Source organism: Phasianus colchicus, chromosome 3 (genome assembly GCF_987193195.1).
Source record: "Phasianus colchicus chromosome 3, bPhaCol1.hap1.1, whole genome shotgun sequence".
In the NCBI taxonomy this organism is placed as follows: domain Eukaryota; kingdom Metazoa; phylum Chordata; class Aves; order Galliformes; family Phasianidae; genus Phasianus; species Phasianus colchicus.
The window spans coordinates 45,295,435-45,316,474 of NC_143438.1; the positions used below are offsets into that span (position 1 = coordinate 45,295,435).

The following is a 21,040-nucleotide window of genomic DNA, read 5'->3' on the forward strand; positions in this document are numbered from 1 at the left end:
AGTTTGAACACACGCACAATGACAAAGCACTTGTCTTTTCAGCCTTTCCTATCAGAACAAACACTTGGGTAAAACTGAAAATTTCTCATTTGAGATTTATTTAAATAGAGCAATCAATACTTTATTTCACCACTCTCTAAAGGGCATATAAGAGAACAGAAACAAGTTTTTTAAAAAATCCTTTTTTTTTTCCTTCACGTTTAGAGCCCAGCTAATTGTTCACTGACAGGAGTTTTGCTCATTAACTAGACAATATTCATGTTTACAGTTCTTTAATAAGATAACATGGGATTAACTGACAGCTTTTTAATTGCTTTTCCCTCCTCCCCCTCATAGCAAATAAACCTTGTTAGAACCATATCTGTTCAGGTAAAAAAATAAATAAATAAAATTTTTAAAAAAAAAGAAAGAAAAGAAGCTGGCAAATGTTCCTATGTATATATCATCCTCAAAATTAAGATTTAATTCGTATTCCTTTGTGATTTCAGGTTTGGTTCTCAATGCCTGATATTAAAATTCTTCCTGCCGATTTCAAAAGTTCTTGGACCCGGCCTCCAGTCTACACAACATCATATCAAGGCAACACTGCAAACTTTAAAGATGTTTACATAAGAAAGTATTTAGAATCCACTTAGAGGAAGTTCCTATTTAGTGAAACTATGCCTACAATGAAGTAGCGTGAACACTGTACAAAGTAGTAACATACTCTACTGTGCAGATGTCTTTAAGGCTCCACTTAAAGGCAAAGACATTTTGGAAAAAAAAAAAAACAACCCTATTTGTTTATTTTCAATTTGTGTTACAAGTTCGGTAAACAAAAGGAAAGACCACACAATAAATGTGATGAGATTTAGAATACCGCATCCTGTTCTGAGCTCCCCAGCTCAAAAAAGACAGGGATCTCCTAGAAGGAGTCCAGTGGAGCACCACAGAAATATAAAGGACCTGGAGCACCTCCCATATGAGAAAAGGCTGAGTAACCTGGCACTGTTCAGCCTGGGGAAAAAAAAGACTGGGAGGGGATCTGATTAATGTTTATGAATACCTAAAGGGAGGTGGGAGGCAAATGGATGAGCCAGGCTCTTCTAGGTCATGTGTAGCAATAGAACAAGGAGTAATGGCCTAAAACCTGAACATAGTAAGTTCTGTAACAACATGCAGAACAACTCCTTTACAGTAAGGGTAGTGGAGCACTGGAACAGATTGCTGTGGAGATGTTACAGAGCCTCCTTCTATGGAGATACTCGAGATCCATCTGGACTCTATTATAGGGTACCGGCTTTAGAGAGGGGGTTGGACTTGATGATCTCTTGAGGTCCCTTCTCCCCGCTGCAAATTCTGTCATTCTGTGCGATGACTCTCTAACTTAAAAAAACTAGATTTGATTCTCCTGTCAGCACAGCAATGTAATTCCATGGAAATTCCACTTAGTAGTCATCTTGGTTACCCCAGTGCAAATGAGAAGAGAATTAGATTCTTCTTTTCCAACAAAGTGAGGGGAATAATTACATCACTGTTTCTGTACATACTATTATTAAGCCATCAGTAATTCCCAAGTAGACTAAACATTACATGCAATATGGGTATATTTCTCATTATTTACTGATGGTGATGATCTAAAATTTTGCTGCACTTAAATCAATCCATTAGCTTTGAATTCTGCCAACTAACATTGCAGAAAAGCTGCTGAAAAAAATAGAAAATACAATTTCTTAATTATACACCATCAGTAAGAAAGCATATTTACTAATTAATAATTAGTTCCTAGTGCTGCTATTTAACTATAGCCATCTAAGGTTTTACAGCACAATGCTTAAAATGGGCCTTTTTAAGTCAGAAGGAATGACCTGCAGGTGCTCTCATAGAAGCTCCAATACAGGCAACAGGGATTACCATAATTACTTTGCCACTCTACAAGTAGTTAATGGGATTACACCCTAAGGCTATCCAATTGCTCAGAGTGCTCAGTGCAAATTTTCTGAAAGAATCTGGATAAACACAAGTGCTTTAATGAAATGCTTCATAATTTCATCTACTGCACCACAAAAGGATGACTAATAAAGCACCCTAAATCAAAGAAATTGAGAACACTTAACTACTTTGGTTTTCTGTATCTCCTGTCATGGATGCAGTCAATCTTTTATCTGTCTCATTCAGTCTCATTTATCCCTCTGTTTTGCAATGCTGTGAAGTCTGAAAGATGCCTTATCATTCTTGGTGGGGTGTATATGTTTCTTCTCTTTTTCCTAAGTTCTATATATCTCTTGCATCTTCTACTAGTGACCAATAACTCCCCAAGCTAACTAATCCATAACCCAAACTTCTTTTTCACCAATCAACTAAAAAAAAAAATCCTAATCCCACATTCATCTTATACTGTTCTAGAGATCTTATCTTTCACAGAATCACAGAATCGTAGGGGTTGGAAGGGACCTCCAGAGATCATCGAGTCCAACCCCCCTGCCAAAGCAGGTTCCCTACACCAGGTCGCACAGGTAGGCGTCCAGGCGGGTCTTGAATATCTCCAGAGAAGGAGACTCCACCACCTCCCTGGGCAGCCTGTTCCAGTGCTCCATCACCCTCACCGTAAAGAAGTTCTTGCGCACATTGGTGCGGAACTTCCTATGCTCCAGCTTCTGGCCATTTCCCCTTGTCCTGTCTCCACACACTGCTGAAGAGTCTGGCCTCACCACTTTGCCCCCCACACCTTAGATATTTATAGACCTGGATGAGGTCTCCTCTCAGTCTTCTCTTCTCAAGGCTAAACAGACCCAGCTCACTTAGCCTTTCTTCATAGGGGAGATGCTCCAGGCCCTTCACCATCTTTGTGGCTCTCTGCTGGACTCTTTCCAAGAGATCCCTGTCTTTTTTGTACTGAGGAGCCCAGAACTGGACACAGTTCTCCAGATGAGGCCTTACCAGGGCAGAGTAGAGGGGGAGGATCACCTCCCTCGACCTGCTGGCCATGCTCTTTTTAATGCACCCCAGAATGCCATTGGCCTTTTTGGCCACAAGGGCACACTGCTGGCTCATGGCCAACCTGTCATCCACCAGGACACCCAGGTCCCTCTCTGCAGAGCTCCTCTCCAGCAGGTCATCCCCCAACCTGTACTGGTGCATGCAATTATTCCTCCCTAGGTGCAAGACTCTACACTTGCTTTTGTTAAACCTCATCTGGTTTCTTACTGCCCAGCTCTCCAGCCTGTCCAGGTCTTGCTGAATGGCAGCACAGCCTTTGGGTGTGTCAGCCAATCCTCCCAACTTCGTATCATCTGCAAACTTGCTGAGGGTGGCCACTATCCCCTCATCAAGGTCACTGATGAAGATGTTGAACAAGACCGAACCCAGCACCAACACATTCCATTATTCCACTCCCCATTTTTTTCTTAAGTATCCTCCCCCAATTTTTATTTAATTGAAAAAACTCAAGCATACTTACAGCCTAACCATTAGCCTTCCTACTTTTCCTCGGTGAGAATTCTATTGTCCTCTTCTCTGCCTCACTTTCATTTTTCTTTTGTAACTTCTAAGTTTGATTATTTACTGTTCCTCCTGTTCTTCAAACTTCTTTAATGCTAGTTTTCTTGCACATATATTTTCTATATTGTCTTCAGATACAAGATCTGTGGTACATTTTCAGATATATAACACTTATTCCATACTTCACTTATCAACCTACATATAAATTACCTAAACAAAATCAGAAATAATTTGGGAAAAGGATCATATCATTTAAAAGGTCTGAAAAATTATACACTTCTATCAGCATGCAAAATTATTGAAGAGATAGGAGAAATAAAGGAGTGAATCCAAGATCAACTAATAATAAAGCTCCTTATACAGTCTACTTTTTGCGATGAGAACCATACTGAAGTATGTACTGATTCTTTACTTATAAGAATCATATCATAAGAAACGTATCTTAAATTAAAAGATAAAACCTAGAGCAGAATTTGAAAAGCAGAGTATCAAAAATACTACACAAGAAGTAGATTCTTACTTGTGTTACTCCTTTGCCTACACACTTCCTTAATATCATTAGAACAGTTATACATTCTGATAGCTGTAGAGCCAAAAGAAAAAAATCCTATTCAACAAGGGACACGGTTTCTAAAATCAGAGAATGCATAGTAGATGCAACTGTGTCCTACCTAATTCATAGTGGAAAAATCCACACCTTCAGTGGATTTAATTTAAGGGCACACCTTCTCTCCTTGCCAACTTGGATCAAACTGGTCTCAGAAAAAGACCCTTTAGCCCTTCATCCCACTTTTTCTTTTTTAGGCCCAGAACTGATCAGAAAGGGAAGACATAGCACAGTAATGTGGCTTACCAAATTGGGTGCTACAAAATAACTTTCTTTTTTCTCTAAAAGAACAAAAATAGCACTACATTCCTCCAAAATGTTAGTATAAAGTAAGAAACAACCAAAACCAATTAATATTAAGATATTGTTCTAGCACCGTTTTCTACAAGGAAGGACATCCTTATGCCCACTTTATTCACTCATAAGAGTTTCCTGATGTTTTAAAAAAATCTCTCTCCATATGTTGGAAAATGTTTTCTTTCATTGCAAAGTTTTCGGATTTTGAACTAAGTATAGGTTTTTGAATGTTATCTCCACCATGGAAGTAAATAGCCAGTATTAGATTCATATCTTCCAAAAAATCTTATGCTCTTAAAACCAGAAATGCTGTCTGTACACTACACTTGAGAAAAATATTTAAATCAATAAATCCACAACTAACCAGTTAGCTCTGGTTTCTTCTGTCATTTCCTTGCTACAGCTGGATAAACTTCTAGAATTTACATGAACAGCCTATTTATTGAATCTTTTGTCAGCTGCAATGAACTGTGGGTGACATCCTTAGTAAACTAGCAATTGCAGGTCCTTATTCAATACTCCAAGCACAAAATAGTGATCCGATTGTGAAATACCTTTCACTATTAGTTCTGCATAGTTCGATACTCCAACCCCTCCTTCTGTTCGAATCATGCAGCGATACTTGCCAGCATCCCGCTTCGTGGCATTTACCACATTAAAAAGAGCTACAAATCGTCGAACATTGAACACTTTTATATTCTTCAAAGGTGCATCCCTCACGTAAATACCCTAGGCAAAGAAACAAAAATAAAAAATATTGTTAGTCACACTTAAAAAAAAAACCAAAAAAACACAACACAAAAAACACCTGAAAAATAATTCTATTTCTCTTAAGCTCCCCAAGAGAGGAGGAAAGGTGAAGGCAGACGTCTGCACTATTACTTTTACAGATGTTTACACTGTGTGAGACGCTATTGCCTTCCCATGTGAGTTAAAACATTCATCATCAGTGGGCAACCACTCATGTGGAACAGCTGCTTTCAACTCTTTATAGATTAACTAATAGAAAAATTGGAGAGCAGTGTAATATTTTACTTGCTTGGCTTACCTTACACAAGTACTTAAAGTTCATTGGTTTTTGCTCAGTTTTGTTTTTCCTAAAGAAGCATAAAACAGCATACGCAGTCTCTATTTTCCACTCTCCTCCACATCTGCTATTCAGCATATGCATTTGGCACAGCATGGAAATCTAAGTGTGTGGTTGTCATATAACAGACCCTACACTTGGGATTATCAGCAAGTCAGGTGGAAGAGATTTGCCACAGATTTACCAGGTGAATGACTACCAAGGCTGAAGTTGTCTCAATTTCCCAGTTTCTCAGCACAATACTGGAAATTGGGCAATTTCTACTCCAGTGGAACATCTTGCTCTCAATTCAACATCTTGCATGCACAGAACAAGAAAATTATCTACATAAAGCTGAGGAGCACCAGGCCCCGAAGTCCCGGCCTGCTGTGTCCTGTCATCCAATGCATGTCTGGAAGAGGAAAAGAGAGGGGAGTAGATGGAAAAGGACAGAGATGATGTCTTGTCACATCCTCTGACATGAAGCTGAGGGTTAAGAGACAGCTCTTATATCCTCACCAGAACTCATGCTCTAGCTGGCCACGAAATACTCTAGATCCACTAGGAATGGTCGAAGAAACTTCAGAAAATGTAATAACCTAATTATTACAGATGGTTAAAAAAATTATACACAAAATCTACTTAAAACAGTTATTCAAATGTGTACTTTCCACACAAACATAAGTTATTCAATAAATTGAAGCCTACTGCCATTATTAAAGCATTATAAGAAACCACGGAAAACCCCATCAAGCACCTCCCCAAAGATATTATCTTTGGGAGGGCATATACAACCTTATGGTATTTAATATACCAGTTATTTTTGGTAGGTTTTCCTGAACCCAGGAACTTCAGGCAGAGCGAGGGTCCTGCGCTAGCTTCCATAAACTGTCAACACAATTGGTGATGTCTGTTTCTCTGCCTTGGAATTTATAGTTTATCCAACAGAATTTAAGACCTATATAGGAAACACTGACTTCAATTTGTTATGGCCTTCATTTGTCAGCATACTGAATGTAACCTTAAAGCACCAGGTAAAACCAGAAAGCTACAAGAAATAGTTGCAGTAAATTAAACGTATCCATAATCACAAAACCAAGTCAATGTTAATCATGCCATTGATGCCAAAGAAGCGGGATAATTAATTATAAACACTGTTTGCACTTTAACACTGTAAGGCAAGAGTTATTTCCTCTTAAAAAATAAACATGGGTGACACATAGCTTATTAAAAAGAAGAAAAAAAAACCTATACGATGCCCAAAGAATGTACTGCCATGCCTTAATATTTACTCAAATTATTACATGGCAATTACTTTAGATTACTACCAGCTCCTTAGAATTCCTAGAATTCGAACTTGCAGATAAACTGACTGCTCTGACATGGTATATACCGAAAACAAAACTTGGAAAGAAGCATCCAAAAGAACTGCTGCAAAACTACTATTTTTAATGATTTTGCCACTGTATTATCATTCAAGCAAAAACAGTAGGAAATAGCAAGATGAAAGCTGAATAGGTTATGCATGTTTTTGGAGAATTAACAATACTTAAAGTCATATATACTCTTCAATTCTTAAAACAATGACTGATTAGTCCTAATTATCAGAGCTGCTAAGCAGTCACAGATCACTGCTTTAAAGAGTTTTTCTGTAGTTCTCAGACTTCAAAGACTCGTGCTTATGTTGCATCTACCCATGATAGCTTTTTCTTTTTTCTATCTGCAACAGGAAGCTCTGCATGGGCTATGTCCTCCTGCCAAGAAATCTGTAAATAACTCTCTAGGAAACAACTTGCCATCACACATAGATTAATTCTAGCACCTACACTAACTCAGCTGATTTTAAGTGTGAACAAGAACCTCCACATTCCAGCTGCAGTGCACACCTACCCCTCACGTGGGGCTTCTATGGCCAGAATTTAACAGGATCCTCACAAGTTACAACACAATTGAAGAACTGCACATTTTAAGATTGAGAATAATAGAATCATAGAATTGCTCAGGTTAGAAAAGACCTTCAAGATCATCAACTCCTACTGTAACCACACAATACTACACTAAATTTAGGTACCCCAATTTAGTTCTTGCTGTCCTTTCACCTTCCTGACAAAGGCTACAGGATGCTGTTAAAGGGAGGCAAAGTGAAAGGACCAGGCAATGCCACAAGGCAAGATACTCTCTGTCTTGTTCTGGAAGAGCCAAGCACATGAAGAGAGGAGACCAAGCAAAGTGTGATGCATTCCCACTCCCTGATGGCAGTCTCCTAACATAAACCTATTAGAACCTCCCACTGCCTGCTACAGATCCTTACCACCACCAGCCTAATCTCTTTCACCTTACATTTATTCCCAAGCATACCAATCTCACCTGATTTCAAATATCTTAACTGCTGTTCTAGAACAGCAGACATTTTAATCAAATAACTTGACTATAGGGATGTGCTACACATGATATCAGCTCACATGTCAATAATTTTGACTGGGAAACATAGAAGCCTTAGCTTGTTTCAAAGAGATGCATCATTTTGTTCAAATAATGAAGTTCTGTGAGCGCTAAAGAGAACTCAGCTTGGCTTTAAAGATTTGAGGCTTTTGGTACCCCACTGGAATTCATATATGAAACAGATGGTTATGGGTGCCTTCAAAATTCATGAAGGAGTTCCATAATAGAAAGCCTTTATTATCATTATTACAACACACCTGCAAACTATATGTATATTAGTATAAATAAAGATCATCCCTGACTTCTCTTAAACGTTACAAACTCACAAAGTGCAATGTGTCTAATGATATGTTAGAACTCTAGCAATCCTACAGAAATCACCAGTATGACATTCTCAAAGCTCAAAAGAAAAAAAAGTTGTTTTTTTTTTTTTTTTTTTCCCCCAATGGTCTTTCTGTGAAAAATACATTTCCAAGGAAAAAGTAGTGTTTGGAATAGAGGGAGACTAAAAAACATAATTTGTTTACTTTCCACAGGAAGAAATATAGCTCAAGAGAGCATGTCTTTCCTCTCTTCACCAAATGAGAATAGTCACCTGATTGATATAAGCCTGAGCATAAATTAATGGTAATCAAAGTGATAAATTCAAGCATAAGAAGAGTTCAATTCACAGGCAATGAGAAAATAAAAATGAAGAGAGTTAAACACAAAATATAGAGGAAAGAAAAACTGAACTAAACCTACAAAGCCCTTCCAAAACCAGTTATTTCAACAACTGCTAAGTGCAATAAAGAGCATTTCTTCAGAATCAGTCTTATTTACCATTTCACAAACAAATACAGAAATGTTTCTACTTTAACTGCATCCACACAGCCAGCTTCTCTTTCTTTTTTTGTGATTCACAGTCCTCCTCTCTGACTCATTGCATAGCATCTTCAGGAAGCTGCACAGCTGTGACAGTGGGCACCTCTATGGGAGAATGCATGAACCATATTTCTTTTTCTATATTAACATGTCCCTTTAAACATACTGTATGATAAACAACAAGTGCTTGCTCCATGCAAATTATGAAAAGCTATTTCATTCAGAATACCTAAAAATAACACATTAATACTAAATGAACATTTCTTCACTGAATATATTAAAGACATCTACATTTTTTTTTAATTTATTATACTTAGTAGCATTCACAAAAATGATTTTTAAACTCAAATGCAAAACTTGGAAGTTTCACAAATGAAAGAGACCATTTATGTGGTCAATTATCTATTGTTTTAACAATTATAGCAATAAAAAGCTTCGATCTCAGCTCTTTTAAGATAGATGCTGAAATTAACTGAATTGCAAATTAATAATCTTTATGTGAGAGTCCTCACAAATACATCATACCTTAATGAAAATTAAATAAAAACCAACAGGTCTGTAATCTACTAGTCTGAATGCAGAAAACAGTTTACAATTCATGATTTTCAATGAAACATGAGAGCACTGTATATTAAAGACCATTAAAACAAACTGTCAGAGCAACTTTGTAGGGTCTTTTTGGTTCTTGTGCTTTGTGCAACTGTTTCCTATTAAATTCAGTTCACCAGGATAAATACAGTTCTTTTTATTTTGCTCAGTAGTTCTGTCGTGCCATGTGAAAGACTGAGGCTTCAATGCACATTAAGCCTGCTAGCTCCTTCTGCCTCTGGGACCTGGAAAACTGCATGAACAGGACGCTTCTTTGGAAAGAGAAAACTACCTTAATCATTTAATCCTAGGCCTGTTCGGAGTACAAAGGCTGCATCCCTAAGGCAGACCTACCTAACTTAGCACAGAAGAATTTTGACTGCAAAAAAATGGACTGTAAAATGCTGAGATCCAAAAATGAACATAGCAGATTCCCCCAGTTGCTGAGAAACCTCTATGTTTTCAAATGTTCAGAGAATGCTTCACCAAAACAAAAACCAACTAAACAAAGCCATACAAAAACAAATCAAGGATGCTATTTATGCAAAACAATGAATATAATTAATTGGTGAGTCACTGGTAAGAATACATTTTCTATTAAGCAATATGTAATTTAACATACAGGTATTCTGAAAAAATCTTAATTTAATCTTGGGATATAAACAGCTTGAAAATTCATTCTTCTAGTACCACTATATTAAATTCATCCAAAGACAGCATAAAACACCCTAAAAATGCACATTATTTTTCCTTTCTAGGCAAGCTAGAGTAAAAAGAAATAGGCTGATGGTTATTTAAATTAGACTTACAATCTCGTTTAGGCAATGAACTAACACTAAGTCTTCTAAATGAACAGCAATTTAGTAGCAACAAGATACATATTAAAGCTTTCAGAAATAGTTTAAAAAAAATACAGCAGTAATTCAAAGGGATTGAAGTTCTGGGATGTTATATCCATCACTACCACTGCATTAATCATTCTCAGAGAGTGTTTCAACAATTTTGCCAGAAGAGTCTTAAAAGGAAGCATCGGTCAGTTACCCTCTGTTCAAGCAGGTAAATTAAGCAGTTTTTCATACATTTATTAAAAGAAAGGGTTTGCATTATCCCACTTTCAAATACACACATTTATAAAATCCTGATTAGAGTCATGCCAGTGGGATCTCAAATAACATCAGCAGTGCCAGAAGTAATTTGGTTTAAAACACGTATTAAATCTAAATCAAATAGCAATTAATACCTCAACAAAACTGCTTCACAGAGTTCATATTTTTCATTCTAATAATTTCAGTGGTTGACTCTACCTCTGAATTTCCAGAATTGCTTTCATAACCAAGACAACTGCTTGTCAGTCTAGATTAGAACCACCGCAGATCCTATGATTATCCAGCATTTATTCTATCTGTATAAGTTAACAAGTGTATTTCATTCAAGTAATGAGGCCATGCTGGAAAAAAGATTATTATTGCCCTGTTCAGAATTGCTCTACTGTGAGCCAGAACTGCGCTCTGTATGAGTAACTCATGGGCATTGAAGCAAAATGCTATTGTTCTGCTGTTCAGGAAAGATTTCAGGATTCAATATTTTTATGTTTGATTACTTACCCTTTTCTTCAAATGACATAGCTCCGCATAAATCTCTATTTCTTATGACTAAACCTAAATGACTGTTGTAGCTACAAGGTAAAATTGTAAAATATACTGAAGCTACACATCAAGTAGTCACATTATTAAATATCAAGCAACATTATCTATTTGAAGATACAATTAAACATGCAGAAAGTAAACAAAGACATTATTCTATTTTCTGAAGCCACTAAACTCACTGTAATTTACCCAAGGCAGATACTCAGTACTTACATAATGAATCTCTTCTGTTTCATTCTGACAGAAGCAGATCTCTTATTACTACAGACAGGTTTTCAAAAGGAAAAAAAAAAAGAAAAAACACCAACAAAACTGCTAATTTTATATTTTTTACATGAAATGCAAGACTGATTGAGAAATGTTAATATTCTCTGACAATTTTCCAGTGCTCACAAACATGTAAAAATCTCAAACCTTCTTTCCATTCATCTTTAATGGCACACAACAGAATCCAAAATCATTTGTACAGAATTATGTTCTCAGAAACATCTGGAGAAAACAGAGCACTAGAAAATCTCTCTCTAAAGGATAAGTTTGTTTCATAAAGAAATTATGGCAACTATCCAAGCATATGCTAAGCATTTTGCTGAACCCATAGTTTATTTATTAAGACATTTAATCTCACTCTGTATCTCAATTCTTTGAAACACAAAACAGTAAGCACTCATTACGCTTTTACCTGTATTAACAAAACTACAAGAGCTACCTTACTAAAAAAAATTTAGACTATATACATAATTTTCAATACTTTGGTTTAGAATTCTGCAGATGCCAGGCATAGGCATATGGAGGGACTGGGAAGGAGGAGAGCAATGAGGAGAAAGTGAGAAAGGAAAGATCATTAGCATAATTTTCATTTGTACATACGATGGAGAGTGATGTAGGCATTTGTCTGCCTTTCCTCTCCAGTTATATAACAGGACAGGTAAAAAAAATCCATAAAAACAAAAATTCTCTTCATGAAAAGTGTTAGCTTGTTTGGAAAGGAAAGAGGCATGTAAAGAAAGTCTATCATGCAAGTTTGGGAGACAACTTCAAGTTTAAATCTCTGAAAGTTTTAAACAGCCAGAATAACAGTCAAAACTCATTGATGAGTCCTACAAAGTAGCCAAGTAAAACACACATTTCATGACAAGAAACTACATCCCGCTCAGGGTGCCTTTTTGGAGTGTGAGGAGGTAAGAGATGCACATCAATGGGTAAAGTATACCTCTCAACAGTGAGGATAGTCATAGCAGTAATAATCAATAATAACCAATGTACACACTGGTTTATGCAGAAGAGAAATTCAGGTAGAGAGGACTGGTTGGAGGCGTTTGAGTTTAATTACTAAGTCAGTCCCATAGTTCAATAACCACCCCCTAAACAGACATTCTCCAATGCTCTGTTTCCCTTCCTATTGTCTTTCCTTTGGGTTTAATTTAATTTAGTCTTTACTTCAGTTCTCTTTGCCTCAAACGAGCTTAAACTGCCCTTGGTCTTAAAAAAGAAGCCTCCATATAGCTCCAATTTGAACACTATGCCTCCCAGCAGGAAGTCTGTACATTTTAACTACAGTATTCATTGTAAAGGTCACTGCTTCTTTCTCCCAAAGGTCCAAGAGCATAGCACAGAAAGCTGATTGAATTTACTTCATCAGTTGCCTGACTTGTACGTGTCCCTAAGCAATTCTGCTGCTGCTGAACAGCACTTCAGATCAAGACAGTCTTCAGGGTCCAGCAACAGGCATACCTAACACACTGTTGAGGTGCAAGTTGTATGTTACCTGCCCCAAGTGGCACAGGTCAGCTGTTTCGTTATCTCAGGTCTGCCAATCACCATTTACTATATTATTTAACGCTCCAGAAAAACTGGAACATTAATACATCACAGCAAGGCTCTTGAAAAAGAGAACACTACGTTGGTCCCTTCATTTCCAATTCAGACATGAATATCAAGGTTTGACTGCTGAAGTTAATCCCAAAGTAACTTTTTTTTATATTTTACTTTACCAAATGAAAATATGCGCACAGATGGATTGAGATGGAGAAGAGGGAAGGACTCATGCATCCCTTCTAGTTTGCATATGTTCATCAATCTCTTTTGGTCACAGGAGATTACTAAACGGAGGATTACAGGTTTGGATAATTTTTTCCTTGGTGATAAAAAGGCTATTTGCAAAACAGAAAAAAAAACCCAAACCAACAACCTATGTTACAAGTCTTCAGATTCCTTACTCCATATATAAGCAACAGCATTTAATACACTAATTGAAAACTGTGTATATTACTGTCACAAGCATATTCTCGGCAGAGTAGCGTCCACATCTCCTAGACAAGTGATGAAGGATTGCCTCTGGGAAACAATACCTGATATCATTCCTTGCAGCCTGATGGATGACTGACACTACAGAGCAATGCACAACTCTCCCCTCAAAAGCAACTTATGCTCATCAAGAGTCACTTACTTTTCCTCATCAAAGTCATCAAATTTGCCTGTTTTCACGCATCTGAATTTTTTAGTTTTTGATTTGGTATTAGTATCAGTAGTGTCTATGTTGCTCTTTGATCTAAAGAGTTTGATTTATCAGAAGTTTCAACTGATGCCATAATGTAAAACTTTATAGAGACTTCTGTCAGATATTTTCACCAGAATAAAATACCTTCAATAACATTTTAAGTTCCCAAATTGTGATTTACATTATCATCACTTTGGAATGGTGAAACTGGTTCCCGAGGTTAGGAGTTATTCTTTATTCTTCCAACTACCCTTTTCTGTATTTAATAGTAATAACAAAACATGCTGACATTTCTTCATGGTTACTGACACTTGGCTCTTATGCCACGAAGGGCAACCTGGGTGTATTAGAAAACCTAACCCAGAATACACCTTTGCTGCCCAGGTTTCTGGATTGTTTCCAAGAACAAGAAATATACGGCTTATTTTGGTCTTCCCTACATCAGTGACACTGCCCCATAAAAGTAGACTACGGACAGCGTGTAAACTTTGAGTAGCTTTTGCAACATCAAGCATTTTACTTTTCCTCCTATGCTTTTCATTGGTCATAGAAGCTCTGAGAACAACTATTACATTACATAGGAAGTGGGTGGAAATAAGATGCCAGTCTAACATCCAATCATGTTTGCTCCGGGGCACTGAAGTAGCAAATTGGCCTCCGTTTTTCTGTTTGTTCAGAAACCTCTTGCAAGAATCATCCTGCATATCACACTGCAAAGGTGGAAAAGATTTCATTGCTCTTGGATGTAAAACCAATATGGTGTCAAGTTGGCAATATTCACATTTCCATATTATTACAATATACTATTTTCTTATTTAGAGAAGTTATTCCTAAGGCAAACTTGGAGAGTACTGCCAGCAATAAGAGTACTCAGCACTTTGCTTACACTAACATCATCCCAACATAGCTTTGCTGTTTTTCTGTATGCTCTTATTGTTGACCACTTCCTTTCTATACTTTATGATAGTCAAAGTAAATTAAGAAAAAGGAAGCATAAACTGACACAAGTAGAAATTAACAGGAAAGACTGTCAAAGATATTAAAATGAGAAGAGTTGAATCCAGTAAACTACTGAAAAACAACGTGTACATTGAGCCATGTCACACTCAAAAAATTCATTCTCAGAATTTCCCTACCAGTAAAGTTGCTAAGTTCTAAAGACAGGAATAGTGATTTTTAAACCAACTATCACAGATTCATAAAACAACTGGTTGGAAAGAACCTCTTAGATAGTCCTACTGTCCTGCTCAAAGTAGGGTCAAATAGAGTCTGCATCCAAATTTTGAGTTATGTCGAGGAATGGAGACTCCCTGATCTGTCCAAGCAACCTGTTCCAGTTTGAACTGCCAAACAATATTTTTTTCTCTTTTAATATTTAAGTGGAGTTTCCTATACTTCAGTTTGCATCCATGGCCTCTTGCACCATGGAAAAGAATCACAGAATCATTAATGGTTTGGCTTAGAAGGGATCTTAAGATCACCTAGTTCCAACTCCCTTGCTATAGGCAAGGACACCTCCCTCTAGACCAGGTTGCTCAAAGCCCCATCCAGCCTGGCCTTGAATGCTTCCAGGGAGGGGACATTCACAACCTCACTCGGCAACCTGTTTCAGATTCTGGCTACTTCACTCCTATTCCCTCCAAGATTTCCCTTGAGTCCTCTCCCATCTGGAGAAGTCCCAGCTCTTTCCCTTTTCCCTGATCTTCCCATTTCTAAGCCATCCTTAACTGTGCCCATATGTTTCTCGTGTGGGGGAGCCCAGAACTGTACCCAGTGTTCTAGATAGTCTCTCCAGTGCTGAGCAGATGAGAGGGATCATCTCCCTTGAACTGCAGGCAACTCTCCCCTTGTACAGACCAGAAGGCTGTTGTTCTTTTTGCTGCAAAAGGCTCATGGCTAGTTAATAACTAATTTGCCCACAGGACTGCCAGGTTCTTCCCTGCAGAGTTGCTTTCCACACTGTCAAACTCCAACATATACATGGGGGTAGTCATTTCCTGGCAAAGGACTGCATTTCCCTTTCATCAGTTTCTCAAGGTTTCTCTCTGCACATTTCTCCAACGTGCCAAGGTCCCTCCAGATGTGGCAGCACAACCCTCTGGTGTATATGTCACTCCTCCAACTTTGCATTATCTGCAAATCTGCTGAGGGTGCACTCTACTATCATACAGGACAGTGATAAAGAGGTTAAACACTGCCTGCCCCAGCATCAATTCCTAGGGTACGCTAAAAGTGACTTGTCTCTACAATGCATTATATCTATTAAAAAGGAGAAGCAGTACCCATAATAAACAACAACCTTAATTGTTAACATGCATACAAGAATTTTATTAGCCAAACATAAATATGGTTTAGTTAGTTAGGAAATTAGTAAAAGTGATTAGGTTATCCGTATGTGTGTTAAGCCCCCTGTTTCTCTTTTATCCTCAAGGAATTACAATCTCTTGACACAGTCCAGTCACATTTGAAGGAATATTTAACTTCTTACCGTATCCATAAAAATAAACATCACAGTTCTGCAAGGTTACCCACAGCAGAAACTCAAACTCTGGTGTATTACAGACATCAGACAATGCATACTTAAGGCAGATAATTCAAGAAAAGTTTTCATAGAAGTACGCGACTTATTAGACATGACACATCACAAGCTTCATATTCTGTCATTCACAGAACTTTTTGTGTCATATACTAAGATTACAACACAATCAATGAAAAGTAAATAAATTAAAAGTGATTAATGGTAATTAATAGAAAAGATACTGGGTGCAAGAAGGACACTAAATATACACTGTACTCAAAAGGGGAACACAAAGAAATTAACAGAAAATGGAAACGATATTAAATGGTTACCAGAATCTAAAAAAAGTTTAGCTTTCATCTGTGTAGTAAGGCCCTCTTCTCTCCTTCCTACAGGGCACTTATTTTCACTATAACAGTAAAATTATCTTTGTGGATAACAGGAAAAAACAAACCAATATGCACGTACATCAGGATCCATGACAAAATCTTTAGTTTCTTCAAGTCACTGAAGCTCTTCTCAAGTCAATGGACTTATGAATATTCACTATGCACGAAGTAGTTTATCAATCTTAGGAGAGGGAGTTGGAAAAGTGGCTTCCTGAACTCCCATAGTACACAAAAGCAAGCAGAGATCAGAATCAAACTCTTTATCTAATATTCTGAACATCTTTTATTTGCTCAATTTAGGTTACAAGTTCCATCTTTTTGCATAAATAAGTCGTTACTAAGTGTAGATTATTTAATTTTAATAGGTAAAATGCTGCTTCATACTAGCACTTCTTAGTACTAGGAAAATGTTTGAAACATTTTTTCTAAAGTGTTTCCACATTCCATGAAAATGACAGTTAATGAAAGCATCGGAAAGTTCATGCTCTAACAGGAAATTCTTGTAAAACTCAAGGACATGGATTCAACTCTTGGGATATTTTATGAGACTTACATAACCAAGCAGAGGCTGTTGTACAAATACACATAATATTTTGAACATTCTACATCATCTTCATATTATGCCAAGAGTTGGTTCTCACATTGGTTCTACATCCTCACAAGGCTGTTTTTGATACCACCCAGTTGTGTGCATGTATGTATACGTACTTCTAAGGAAATAATTTGTTTTCTAGAACTTTTTCTCACTCAGAATTTCTGAGTGAAAAAATAATGCAGCTTTTTATGAAGAGGAATACAATTTTTCATCCTCTTCATACCCTCAGAAGATTATCTAAAATAACTCATAAGGTGAAAGACAGCTTTCAGAGGAGAGAAGAAATATCAAATCCTGTATTAACAGGTAGTAAACTGTAATATATGGTAGAGAAGACTTGACACAGTTGTCACACTGTTCTTTCTTTCTTGGCTGCAAATACAGTAGCTTCTGTTCTGTACATATAAACCATAGGTTTGAAAGATTTGACCTTGTCCCCTTCAATCAGAGAACATCCATTAGCATCCTGCTTTTGCTAAGTCTGATGCTGTTACTTTTCACAGTTGTGACATACCTACTAAAAGATCCTATTGTTATTTCAAATAACTTTTACCCTTAGGTCCACATATCTGCAATACATGTGTCTCAACAATATTTTTAAGTAATTATTTGAATTTTAACCACTTTTAGAAAGAGATCAGGAAAAACACATGGAAATAATTAATCTCTTTCACCAAATGTAGCTCTCCAATGCATTTTTGAGGAACATTCTCTCAAGAAAGGCAGTCTATATTGAGTCAAGGTACAGCTGTCTGAAAATAGTAATTGCCACATGTTTAGTGATGGTGTAACTAACCTTTAGGAATTAATACCAAAGAATTTCATGATACCTGGCTGTTACTCGAACTGCAGTTCCCCTGAAATGGCACTCTATATTGCTTTAGGAGCCAGCAGCACACAGAAGCAACTGAATGAACCAGCTGTAAATTAGGACAAAAGATGGAGAAGCGTGCAAAATAAAGAGAGGAAGTCAGGTCTGAGAAGCTGAGGAACAAACAAGATAATTTAAGAACCTGTGTGATTTAATAAATGTGCCTCTGTCAAAGATGCCACTCAAGTCAGTTAAACACTTTTCCCAGGATTCTTCTAACTGTATACTGATATTTCAGATGCCTGATTTATGTCTTGGAGGTCAACTCCCAGAAGTGCTGAGCATGTGCTATTGCAGCTAGAACCAGTAAACACTGAGCATGGAACATGCTATGTATTGCCTCACATGCAGAAGATCAGGTACAGATAACTAAGACTCTGTTTCAGAAGTAAGAGGTAAGTTTTGATTTCCTAATGCCCACATTCCTCAACTACAAAATGAAGACCCTATTATTCCATTTCAAAGAAGCAACTTAATACTGTGTCATGCTAAGATTCGTGGTAAAAATTCCATTAGAACATGAACAAGACTTTTTAGAATAGAATTAAACAGTATTCAGTATGCAAAGTGAAGCATATGCCAGTAGGAAGCAAACCAAATATTAAGGAACTATTTATATTGTCCACTATAATAAACAAGATGGGAGTTCCATAGAAAAAAAAACATTACTATGTAGACTTAAAAATAAACGCTCAAGGTATTCAAACCTCTAAGGCTGATGAGGCACAAATTTTCCCAAGTATAGACCTGAAAATAATTATTTTAATATTCAATCACTTCTCATTTTATAATCATTTCAATTTCAGCTACTATTGAGTATAATATTTTGTGTATGTAATTGTGCAATACGTGCAAGTTCACACTTCATACACCTGCAGAGAAGAAAATCTTTATGTGTATATCTTGGGCTGGCAGTGAAAGATATTTACCTGTTTTTAAGTAAACCCACAATTTTTTGAAACTTTGTTCTTATTTTTAAGGTACTATTTAAATTTGGGGCTCAAAGGGTTCTGGTAAAAGTAAGTAAATAAATATTGTTCTTCTTTCATTGCGCTAGGCTGCCCTCCCGAAGAAGGCTATTTCCAAAAAAGCACAGATTATGCAGTGTTTTTTCTTCTGCCAATTCACTAAACTCTAACTCACGACTTTCTGAAAACAGCTTCATGTGTTCTGCATGCTTTTTTTTTTCTATTCTTCAAATTCTACTTTGCCTTCCACCTACAAACACATATTTTTTTCCTTTCCTGAGGTGTATTTCCATTGTTTTGGATTCCCATCTTGTTTAGTGCCCAGTACTGTATCTTAATGCTAATGTCAACTTACAAAATTTAAAGTTTCAAATAGGAATTAATTTAAGTTTAAAAAAAAAAAAAAAGTTTCAGCAATTGCTATAGTCCTTGCAGCAAGACAGCACATGACGTTTTTTCTCACTCAGTGAGTCAGTGTATACTGACAATAACCTGTGTTATCCACAGATGTGATAAAGGAAATGTAAGTAGATGGGACACATCTGTTCAATCTAAACATTCCTTCATTAGTATCACATTTATTTTTTATGGATGTTTATGTTTAGAATGTAAGCTAATGAGGATATGAATTCATAAATATACAATCTAGCCAATAATCTTATTAACTGGGCATTAGTTACAGCAACAAAAACAAACTTGTATGATTCTGTCATGTTCTTAAGTCCTTTTCTTCAACTTGAAATGGCATCACTGGCAGTAACCACAACTTGTCAAATTATATAATAAGCCTGAAGTCATAACTCATGCACTATGGTCCACAACTGCCCAGTAGTACCAGGAAAATTATGGTTTTTTTTGCAAAGTGTTGCACAGTGGAATAGGCAAACAAACTTCTGTCTTCTCTTTCTTGAAACAGTAAACACCAATCAGAAGATAATGATACAAATTCCATGTCTCAGAGACCAAATGTGGGCAGAAAACCTGTGATAACCTGTCACCATTTCAATTGCAAAATCTATAATACTCCAAACTTCAACATTCCATAGGAAATAACGGTAGGAAAGGCTTCAAAAGGAAGGAAAAAAAAAAAAAAAGGTGTGTGGGGGGGTGATAAAACATGACTTGCTTCAATGCCTTAGCAATATTAAACTAAGAACATCTACGTCGTTTGCAACAACTATTCAGCAAAGATAAGGAGACAAACCAAGTTACAATTACATTTTATTTTTTTTTAAAAGAACTTCTATCTCTAACAATCTATCAGAGTGTAAAGCCTAAATTATTTGTTCGCCAGAAAAACATTTCCTACTACACTTAATGTCTACTGATGTATACAGGCTGAGGGCTACTATAATAAAAGAAATAAAATACAAAAAGGAAAACCTGACAGCGCTGAAAACAATCAGAAATGCCACTGAACGCAGTAGGCTTGTGATTCCACAAGCAGTTTACCTGTCCTTCAGATTAGCAATGTGAATCTGGAAAAAAAATGACAGATACTGGAAAATTACTGGAAGCAAATTATCTCATGATATTTTGGCATTGCCATGTCCAAATACAATAGCAATAGTGCCACAATTTCCATGGGAGAAATGCTGAGAAACCCCTGACAAAAACAAGGGTTCCTTTTGTCATCACACAGTTGTTTTTATTTATCTATTACGGTTTTCCCTAAAGGGTTTTTGAATTTAAGGAAAACAAACAACAAAAGCATGGTGGAAAGGGCTTCATATTATCAGTGAACAAATGCAGGTGTATCAGAGGGTTTGCACAAACTATTTGCAGGAACACTAAAATCTGAGTACAGGACCAGCAGTTCAGTAGAACAGCACTCATTTTATTCTGGCATTGGTGTACATAAGAACCTCTGTTTTTAAGATGTTTTTAACTGAATGTTGGTTCTCCTATTAACAGCAATCAAAAGATTTTTAATGTCTATTTAACCAGTCGTACAACACAGAAGAATCTATGTTTTCTGGCAGCTTTTATAGATAGTTTCATTGTACTTTTGGTCCTATGGCAGTGATATGAGGTATCATGAGCAGGTTTATTCAAAATTCCTCAGTATCGCACCATGAAAACACATGTTTTCAAATGACAGATGAAGAACTCCAGGTCTGGGGATCTTTTACAATAAAACACAGCCAATTCCACTTGGAAGTGTATCTCATAGCCTTGACTTGCAGTATTCCACACATTGAGCTGTCTGACC

The 21,040-nt window shown here is 36.8% G+C and overlaps 1 protein-coding gene across 8 annotated transcripts in view; it reads right to left on the reverse strand.

Moving 5' to 3' along the window:
* PTPRM (protein tyrosine phosphatase receptor type M) overlaps positions 1-21,040 on the reverse strand; it is a 460,562-nt gene that overhangs the window by 275,842 nt on the left and 163,680 nt on the right. For all 8 annotated transcript variants that reach the window (XM_031588942.2, XM_090137388.1, XM_090137384.1 and 5 more), the window contains exon 6: positions 4,939-5,113. In XM_031588942.2, coding sequence (XP_031444802.1) covers positions 4,939-5,113 — 175 coding nt within the window. The remainder of the gene's footprint in view (positions 1-4,938; positions 5,114-21,040) is intronic.